Consider the following 10,964-nt stretch of genomic DNA (forward strand, 5'->3'; position numbering starts at 1 on the left):
TCTGCGGCTCTTAAAGGCAGATGTTTTCGCTGAAACAGGCCACATGAGCCACATTAACAGCCTAGCACTTGGAGGTTAGCTTTGGACAGTGGATGCAGGAGTCTCAGCAGAGGAAGCTTGTGTTATTTTGAATTAGAATGTGTTTTTTCTTTCTGACAACAGAGATCACTCTTTAGGAGCCAAATTTAATCCTGCTTGTTTTGAGAACATGGTGTGCTTGAGAAAATGCCAGGAGATCATTGTCTCTGGGTCATCGTTGAGTGAGTGAGACGCTGAGATTCGTTTCTCAGACAAAGGAGAGTTGACTCTAAATACATTAGTGATGGCTGAAAATGAACTAACCGATCTTTTTGACTGATTTTTTTCAACGTCTGGTATGTACAAGGCCTGCTGAATGTCGGCCGGTTCATGAATCCCTACGTGTCATAATGTAAAGCTGCAAAGGCACTGAATGAATGAGCAAGGATAGATTAAATCAGACTCGAGTCAAAGCTTTGCCGGTCAAGGCCAATGGTGCATTCAGAGTAATGCATTGAAAAGAAATGTATTGTGTGGTAGGCAGAACTTGTTGTTAAACATGCATACTATTACTAATAAGCTTTTTTGGAGGATCACTTGAATGCATCACCTCACCTGGCATCTCAGGATCCTCTCATTAAAGACAGGTGTGTCAAATTAGTCAATAGGGAAGGTGTGGAAGAGGATACAGTTTTCAACCACCATGTTTTTGGTCAAATCTGTTTTATTGTTTGATAAATCCAAGGTTTTTTTTCCCCCATTGATTTAAACTTTGTTGTATTTTAATTTCGTTTGAATGTGACAACCTGGCAAATCAGTTGAGCCTCACACATTAACTCTCCTAACATCCTGCAGTCAAACGACGCCCTAAGAAGGCGGGATCATCAAACAAAAACAGTAAGTAATACAGCGAGTTGGTCAAATCCCATGGTGTCTGTGGGCGGCTATCTCAAATTAATTTAGAAGCCGAAATACATAGGGTGTAACTAAGAAATTGACACCATAAAGTCGCAATGATTATGACACAGTGAAGCTGTAGCAGACACGCTAACATGTCCATCATTACTGTCACATTGTGAACGGTCGAGACAGGGAGGCAAACAACACACTGCAGGTCCAATACTGTCTGTATACTCATAAATCATGATATCATCAATATGCTCAGTGCGCTACACTTTAGTGAGGAGCCTCTGACCCATAAAAGGCGCATACATACACACATATGTGTATGCACACTTTATCTGCAATTAATTTTGAGGAAACATGCTTAATCATCTCATGCCAGCTGTATACCCTTTGTCACATCCCTGAGTTTGTTCTTGGCACTTAAATGGAATTATGGCTATATTAATAACCGCTGTGCACAGTGTTGAATGCCATTGCAGATAAATGAGTTTTAATCATGGCCGTGCCACTAAGTCATTCATCAGAAGAGTTAATTTAGCCCACAGCTATCAGGCTAATTTAAAGACAATTGTAAAAAAACAAAAAACAAAAAAACAAACACAGCTCAAAAGCTGAGAGAGACAGAGAGAGAGAGGGAGGCGGGAATTTTTAAGTTAATTATGAAAACATGGGCTAAACCTAATGCAATCATCAGCCTGACATTGTTTATCTTTGCTGACTAAATTCGTTATTTTATTTCAAAAGTATTTAATCACTGTTGGGAAAAGGGCAGAGTAACAGAGCACTAACTGAATTAGAGAAACAGATATTTGAGAAAACTAGCAAGACTGCAAAGAGAGGAAGACGCTCAAATTATTTGGTGGCCTAAAAATATTCATATTTACATTTAGCTATTTGTGACATTACTTTTTAATGTCATCATCTCTTTCACATTTTCCAGTGTGACCTTGAATAGCTGTTATATTTTGGTGATGGCTAGTTAATAGTGTTTTCTTTTCTCTGTTATGAGAAGTGACAAAGACTGATGATCATCCTTTTCGTGCTGGTTTGATCTTTTTCGACCTGTCAGGTTGGATGAACTATGATCACTTTCTCAAGAGAAAAAAAGGCCAGAAAGTAAATGGACAAACTGTCACTTGGGTATTTTCTTCTTAAATTTGCCTCCAAAAGCTTGTGTCACTTAAAGGAGGCATCATGGAACGTGGCAATAAACAGTGTAAAACATGTTCATACTTCAAAAAATTACATGAAAATAATAAGAATGTAAAAAATAGCATTGCTACATTGCATTACATTATAGTATTGTCAAACATATCTACCAGTTTATGCTGATTCTGAATATTAACAGTTATCGCATTCATTTTCAACAGTTTGATACATTGGTATCAGCTGCACTTTCTCGCTCTCTCTTATTGTTGATGTTTTCTACAGTCATTCTGCTTTTCTTTGTCACTAACCAAGAAGAGAAGTTGTTGTTATGTTATGCCCTTCTTATATATATCTGACCATGAAATGTTTTATTTGTATGCCCTCACTGTCAAATTTTTGAAAATAGTATTGAATATTGATATTTTCAAGGTATTTCAATGATGTTAGAAATTCCAGTATTGTGACAAAATTATTATATTGTCTAAACTCAAAGTAATGACATCCCATATGAAATAATGCATTATTATGACCTAATTTTTACACAATGTCATCATTTGGATGGATATTTTCAGTATATTTTAACCAGTATTACCATTGTTGGGGAGTAACTAGATACATGTAAGTATTGTGCAGGGATGCCTTCTTTTGTGTAGCCTTTTTTCTGACATTTTAAGTTTTAAAACCCAGTTTAAAAAGTTTGAAAAGGTACCAAAAAGCATTCTAATGTTGTAATATGACTTTATGGAGTATTTAAAATGGTTAAATTATTTACATTTTTAACAGGTTAACTTGTAATCTGTAACCTATTACATTTCAAAAGTAGCCTTTCCAACACTGAGTTGCTAACTTTCCCAGTTGCTAAATGTCTTTTAAAAATGGCTGTTTTTTTATTTTTTTTTTTGGGGGGGGGTGTTTGCTTGTTTTGTTTTATTCTTTGTTTCTTTGATTGTTTTAGCTTCTTTTTTTTTCTTTCACGCTATCCGCAATTTCCAAAAGCTGATCCACAGACTAATAGGTGGGGGTCTGTGGAAATACATGATGCATTAATGAAGCCATTAAAAAGCAGTTTCCTATGTAACCACGAGGGGGCACTGAAATATAACAAACGATGGGAATGTGACGCTGCAGTGTGGCAACTGCCAACATCTCACTGCAAGTTAAACAGCGCGATGATTGATGACAAAACGACTTCTTTTCAGAAACATTCATAGGGAATAATGCGGTTCATTCAACCAAAATTACCTTCTCACAAGTCAAGAAAACTTGCCATTTAGAAAACTGCCACATCCACAAATCTATGGCCAACTAAGTTTTCATGTCATTACATTAATTTAGGTTACCTTGACAGACGACACAGACACTGTAACTCGCCATTGAGCGTCCCAAAAGTCTCTACAAGGATATCAAATAGCCTCCTAAAGCCTCCTAAACTGTGAAATCGGACAGGTTGATCTTACTTAAAATAGTCTTTGAAAACGATTGCCTTGTAAAAGGAAAGTAATATACCTATAAATCTTAATTCATGTTTACTTTATTTGAAATTTAGCTATATTTACTTAATTTTGTGAAGTTGTTGCAACATAAAAATGACAAGTGATATGACATTGTCTTTTCAAAGTGTTTGCTACTTCAGTCAAGCAAGTTAGTCTGACTTAACTTGATCATCACAAAGATTTTCCAAATGATGAAGTAAAGCGATCTGCAAGTTCTGTTTCCTTCACATGTTTAAGAAAATGCAAATATGCTTGACTAGCATGCAGCCAACAGAATAGAGATATAAAGCACAGTAAACCTTACTTTATTTACTGAATAAAGTAATACTGGATTACTGAAGTTTCTAAAACGTAGAAAGATTGATTTTTATTAAACTTGTCATTTTATGTTGCAAAAACTTCATAAAATTAAGTAGCCCAAGTATAACAAAAATTTTAAGTAAACGTAAAAATTAGATACAACGTAGGCCAATAACATAAATTAAGATGAATAGTTATAGGCTAATTACATGTTTCCTGGAAATAAGTATATTGTATATTGTATATTTTCAAAGTAAAATAAACTTGTCAGATGTTACAGTGCATAGTTTTGGTAGAATAAGATATCAAAAAAAGCCACTAAAACTTACTGTGAAGTCCACACAGGCAGTTTATAGTAGCTTTCGGTTGTATAATGGGAACAATGACACTACTAAATGAGCACAGAGATGCGTATTTTCGTCCTCTTCATCCTCAAAGTGAGCCAAGTACGCAAACTGCACAATATAAAGTATTTTTTAAAACATATCCTCCATCCCACCTGTTGAATCCCGGCTGCAGTTAGAATCCACAACAGGAGCCAACTCATCACTGGTGCGGAACTGCAAATGCATTGAATCCAGAATTAGTCCCGTTTTAAACGCGCGACACGCCGCTCTCCGCAGGTGAGCTACATCCTCGTCCCGTCGCAGTCATCCTCATTCACCTCTGTCTGCGTCCTGACCGGGGCTGACAGCCTGATAAAGAGTCCGGGCTGACGTAAGGTCTGAGAGGACGAGCCCCGCATACTTCTGACAGGGGACGGTTTCTCCTTTTCTTTCCCTCCGCTCCACTTTCACCCGATCCTCCTCCTCAGCAGCAGCACTGGCAGCCGCGGTGGTTACAGGGCGTGTCTGGAAACGCAAAGACACTGCGGGCCGGGCAGAGGTCCCTTTGACACACGTGTTATTCATATGCACACATGTATATTCAAAGAGTTGTTGGTTGCTTTAATGACTTCTCATCCCCATGTTAGCCCTGAGATATCCTTTCATGATTTCAGAGTAACCTAAGTGATAGGCTCACAAAACCACAGTCCTCGTTTTGCGCAAAAATAGGCCTACATTAAAAAAAACATTCATTTATATTCTTTACAATGCTCAATTCCCTCTTCAACAACTCTTAAATGTCTAGTACAAATGGGCATCTGCACATCTTATACTCTATTAATACGTCTCACAGTGGACTTGACTGTTGGTCTTGCATATAATGTGTTTTGTGGTATAAATGCCCAATAATGGTATAATCCAAGCCAAAAATGGATCCCTTCTTTAACTTTTCTCACTGTATTGTAATTATTGCGCTAAATTGCAATCTACCTATTGTTGATTGTTGGCTGGAGTCAAGTCCTGGAGTAGGCTATGCATTCTTTGTTTGCACTTTAAAGGGACAGTTCAACCCCAAATCCAAAATACATATTTTTCTTCTTTCCTGTAATGCTGTTTATCAATCCAGAATGTTTTGATGTGAGTTGCCAATTGTTTGAAATATTGTCTGTGAAGATGTCTGCCTTTTTTTAATATGATGGAACTAAATGGCACTTGGCTTGTGGTGCTCAAAGCGCCAAAATGATACTTTTGAAATACTCAACAGGAATTTCTCTTTCCAGTAATCATGACCTAGTTACCCAAGATAATTCACAGACCGTGTTTTGAGCAGTTTCATGCAGTGACTATTTTCTTTCTACCAAACTTCACCCGCTGACCGTATCATTGGGCATAAGGAAGTGTGCATCTATTTATGGATAAGGGGCTTGTGCTCGAGACAGTGTGAAATGTAAACATTATGACATCCTCCTCTGCTGAGCTACAGTGTTATAGATAGTTCAGTGCTGGGGGGGAAGCTAGCAGTAAATGCATGATTCCTTCTACACAGTGATACGATCAATGGGTGAAGTTTGTAAGGAAGACAATAGTTCCTACATTAAACTGCTCACAATAAGGTCTGTTGACTATCTCAAGAAACCAGGTCATGATTTTTGGAAAGAGTCATTGCTGTTGAGTTTTTCAAATGTATTTTTTGGCGCTTTGAGCACCACAAGCCGAGTACCATCAAGTTCCAATATATTCAAGAGAAGGCAGATATCTGTATGGCTGATATCTAATACTTGGCAACTCACACCAAAAGATGTGCATTTTTGATATTGGGTTGAGGGGTCCCTTTTAAACCACACCACAAATTATCTCAACTGCACATAAATTCTTCAAATGAACATTTGCTTTTAAAAGGAGTGAACAAATACACCCCACAGGTTGCCTACCTCCTACCTACAGAACCTATTTTAAGGCTGGAGCCACGTCTGGCCAACAGATGTTGAGTTTAAATCAATGATGTCATCTATCTCAAAGTCTGCTACTTTGCTTGTCTTTCATTTTCCTGGAAATTTGAATGTTTCTCTTTGAGATGACGCAAATGATTGCCAAAAGAATTCCACTTTATGTTGGTGTTAAACCATATGGAAACTGTCTCTTACTCCAGTTCTGCTGGACCTCTCATGTCACTGCTGTGCTGATGAAAGTATCACTGAAAATAATCTAAACTCTAAGAATTATAGGCACTGTAGGCAACAGAGCAAGAGAAAGAGGGAAAGAGTGACAGATGAGAAATGAGCACTTTGTCAAGGAGCAAGGTGCCCCAGGTCTGAACCCCTATTATTTACAGGCAGTCCTCTAATCCCTGTCACAGAGCTGTCAGCCTCGGAGCTGATCTGAGCAGCGCTTCTCTCTCTGCTCTGACCGGGACGACCCGATCCGACTCCACAGCACAATGTACCCACTCTGTCTGTCTCTGCTACTCTCTTTCTCTCATGCTCAATTTCTCCCCATCTTTACTTTTCCATTTCTGTCACTTTCTATTGCTCTCTTTCTTTCCCCCACTGCAATCCATTTCCATCCACCTCACTTCAGTTCACTTCAGTTCACTGGTATATTTGTAACATTTGTATTCCCCTCTCCTGTGCAATCTAATATTTAGTATAATTCCTCAATGTTTGATTTTTTTGTTTCATTAGTGATATTTTTAAAATCCTAATGTAAATGCTCTTAATGTAACAGTGGTGATGTCTTCCATTGTAAACTAGGAATCCCCTGGGACTGTAATTAAGACAGCATACGTTTTATAATTGTATGCTTTTCTGTGCTATTGAATGTCATTAACCCTATTTGATTTGCTTTTGATTTTGCAAACTGGTCAAGGTTAACATCCATATCTGTGAAAACATGGGTGCCTCATACACATCTTCCCTTCAGCAGCACAGAAGATCTATACAATCAGCACAGTTTCAAGGTGGGCACCCAGGATTAGTGTCACCGATTCAGTATCTGAACAAATGTCCCCCCTTCTGTTCCTCATTTATGAAAAAAGGCCAGAAAAGTGTTTTTTACAGCATTATGTTATGTTATAATCACAATGAAGTTGACCTTTGACCTTTTGGATACAAAATGTCATCACTTAATAATTGTATCGTATTACACGTATGAAATTTGCCATAATTTGCATATGAATTCTTGACTTATAGCCAAAAGCATGTTTTGTTACGTCACAGTGACATTAAGCTTTGACCATCCAATAAGTTCATCCTAGTAATATGTCAGTAATATATCTGCAAGGTCAGTGAGCTCATTTTGTGAGCTTGAAATTTTGCGTTTTGTCATATATGATTCATGTGCATTACTCATTATCTCAGTCTGTATGTTTCCTTCTCTCCTTAATCTTATAACCTCTCTCTTATCTGTCACAAACTGGCTCTCTTACACACCAACGGCCTTGCCATTCCTCCACTGAAACCATACAGAGACAGGAACGAAACGTTTCAAACCACAGGTGATATCATTCACGCTCATGTCAGCGTCTGTCCTCCATTTTCTGCTCTGATACGACAGCGGTAGTTCGTGTTAACTGCTTGGCTTCACATGGACCTATATGCATCATTAGGTGACGTCAATCAAAGTCGCGCTGCGTGCCAACTCCTCTGTGTTTTTCATGTGTCTGTTGTGGTGCTTTTGGCAAAAATATCTCTTAATGAAAGCCAGATCTGGGGCAACTACTGCTTTGTTCTCACATGAGCTGGATATAGGGCTCAGTTTGTCAGCTGACTGAAAGTGTTTGATGATTTAGTCAAAGTTTAAAGGTGAAGGTTGTTTAAAGGAAAGGCTTAACAGGGTGTAAGAGCAGAAACAAAGAGCACTAGTGTAGCAAATCATGATTTAATTTATTATCTGATTATTTGGTTTCTTGGCAAAAGTTAGAAAACAAAACATAGAGGACCATACCCATTTACTGCCCGCCAGCCCAAAATTCTGAAGTTCCCTTAAGTCCAAACAATGTTCAGCTGGACCAAAAGCCCATTTCTCCAGCAGCCCATTATCCTAAAAACAGACACCCATTTCTCAAACTTAATGTTTTTCCAAAAATGCACTCTCCCTGCAGTTAAACAACCCAATGGCAAAAACATCAGCATTATACATTTCTGTAAACCACAGATACATTATATTTGTACATTATTACATTGAAACTTTACATTTCTTGACAACACTGAGGTTAGGTTTAGGCACCAAAGACATATTATTGATGATTAGGAAAAGATCATGTTTTGGATTAAAACATCCCTGTTTTGTAGCACAAAAGCCGCTGAAGAAGCAAGGACGAGTCAGTGAAAAACATCCAGGTATGGTGGCTCAAATGCTGCTGGGAAAAACTACGAAGGGTCAGTTAAAACACCTGGGATCGTTGGCTGTAACGCAGCTGGGAGACAACACAAAGAGGCAGTGAAAAAACCAAAGACTGGGCCACTGGGAAACTGAAACTAACTACAGAGAGTGTGTATTTTTGGAGAACACACTTTGGAGGAATGGCTGTTTGTTTTTTGAATGATGGGCTGTCTGAGAAATGACCTTTTGGTCCAATGAGATGTTTTTCAGACCAGTGGGGCTTTGGAATTTTGGGCCAGAACAATGGCGCAGGACCAAAATACAAAGCAACTTCCATGGAAATGAACGGGGTCGCCTCAAATGCTGAATCCACTTCTGTTTAAACGCTCATGGTCTGCACCCACAAAAGCTTCAAACGTGAGGTCAATTGTTTCGACTCAGTGGGTCACACATTGTTAGCATTTGCACCACTTCACTCTTTGGATGCATCACATTTTTGTATGAAATGCAGAATAAAACAGACCCTGAGCACTGTGCACTATTGGTCCCATGAGAGTGAAAGAGCCAGTAGAGCACTCCAGGTATAAAAGTGTGATAGATGGCCTGATTATGGGAGCCGACCATCTATGACTTGAGTCAAAATCCCCTCATTAAAATCCCCTCAACTCACAGAGAAGCCTTGAAGTCAAACAGTGTTTTGGAAATCTTCGAGCTTCAAAGTCAAGTGGAGTCGGTAATCCTCCTTAGAATGGGAGACTGAATTTACAACACCTTGAGGCGACCAAAAACTGCTGAGGTGATACTTAAAAAAAAAGAGTTCCTCCACCGCACACCACTAGTGTGGGAAAGATGTGTGATCTTCTTTTCCCTCTTCAGCCAGTGGCCTCGTAATAGACTGTAAACTTTTTAAAACAGTGGAGTGTATTTTCTCTGCAGCTTGAAATAGCTCAAGTTCAGAACAATCAGTCCTCCAAAAAGGGGTTTTTCGAAGTTAATTTAAGGTCCATGTGATGAAATAGTTAGTATATCTCCTAAATTCATCAGGAAGTGACTGCAAAAAAAGTCTCTGTAAAACCACATGTTGTTTGTGCACTTTAGTTATTGCGCAAATTAAACAAACAAGCACAAGAGGCGCTGGTTGGCAAACAAAACTTTTGTTACCTCAAACAGTCTGTATGTTAAGCTCTATTCACCATACAGACATGAGCATTGTGATCTTCTCATGTAACTCAATTCAACTCAACTCAGCAAGAAAGCACATTTGCGTGTTTCCTCAAATCTCAAACTATAACTTTAAACTTGATTGAGCCATATGTAGGCCTTTGTGCTGAAACTGTGTGAGTGGCCTGTTTGTATTTGTGTGTGTGTGTGTGTGTGTGTGTGTGTGTGTGTGTGTCAGAGAAAGGGCATGGCAAGCTGTTCTCAGACCAGTCCAGTAATTATACTGCCTTTATATAGCTGTGGTCTCATGGACTGAGGAAAACATCTGCTGGGCTCTCACAGATATGAGAATCCTACATGAACTCCAAGCGGTTTAATGGTGAGCGATTCCATATGCAGCTTGCAGGTATATGCTAACACTGATTATCATGTGTCTGATGAAAATTGATTGTTCTCGAAACTTTGATGAATTAAATAAACGATAACTGGAGCCCTTCAGTGTGTGAGACATTTTTTGCCTTTTTAATTTTCACTCATATTTTGGTTCAGCATGTGCGCCAAGTTTGGATTGGATGTGTGTCCATACTTTTGCTTCTTACACTGTTTACCATGGTGGCCTTATAGTTAATACTGTACTTCTAACATTGTTGGCCCTGTAAAGCTAAAAGCACTCAGGTACAGTTCAAATAAAACTAAGCTTACAATAATGACAGTCAGCTATTTAAACATTTGATTGATTACATGAAATGCTTGCAGCATGTTTTATTGCCTTGGGTTGGGTGAAAAATACATATTGATAATAGATGTATTGTTCCTTTGACATTATTCCTTACACAATTAACTTGTGAAAGACTCCCCACCTGTGCAGTTGAGGAGAAATGTTTATATAAAAATGAAGTTTCCACATCTGTGTTTGTTGTGAAGTGGAAAATCCAAACACATCCTGCAAACATTTAGCAAGTCACCACCCTGCCAAAAACAACTTTTATATTACTTTTTGTTCCAATGCTGTCGGCTCTGTATAATAGACTTTGTATGAAAAGTGGTGTGTTTTGTGCAAATGCATGCAGACATTTCCACACAAAAGCTGAATAATAATTTGCTTGTGATTAAAATGATTTAGGGCCTTTAATGTCTATCATTATTCTCTGCAAGCAGTTAATTTCCTCTGGCTGACCCAGCGTGGCCAGATCTATAATTCTAGGGAAACATTTTTATCTTACATTTCCATTTCCTGCATTAATATCTCCTCTTAACTACACCTTGACAATAACAGATTAATCAGGAGTGC

The 10,964-nt window shown here is 38.4% G+C and overlaps 1 protein-coding gene across 1 annotated transcript in view; it reads right to left on the reverse strand.

Moving 5' to 3' along the window:
* The window catches only part of ccn4a (cellular communication network factor 4a), an 11,358-nt gene extending 6,711 nt beyond the window's left edge, over window positions 1-4,647 (reverse strand). The window contains exon 1 of the mRNA XM_042506666.1: window positions 4,366-4,647. Within this exon, the coding sequence (XP_042362600.1) occupies window positions 4,366-4,413 (48 nt within the window). The 5' untranslated portion in view covers window positions 4,414-4,647. The remainder of the gene's footprint in view (window positions 1-4,365) is intronic.
* Window positions 4,648-10,964: the final 6,317 nt, after the last annotated feature.

The sequence above is a fragment of the Plectropomus leopardus genome, chromosome 18, assembly GCF_008729295.1.
Source record: "Plectropomus leopardus isolate mb chromosome 18, YSFRI_Pleo_2.0, whole genome shotgun sequence".
In the NCBI taxonomy this organism is placed as follows: Eukaryota; Metazoa; Chordata; class Actinopteri; order Perciformes; family Serranidae; genus Plectropomus; species Plectropomus leopardus.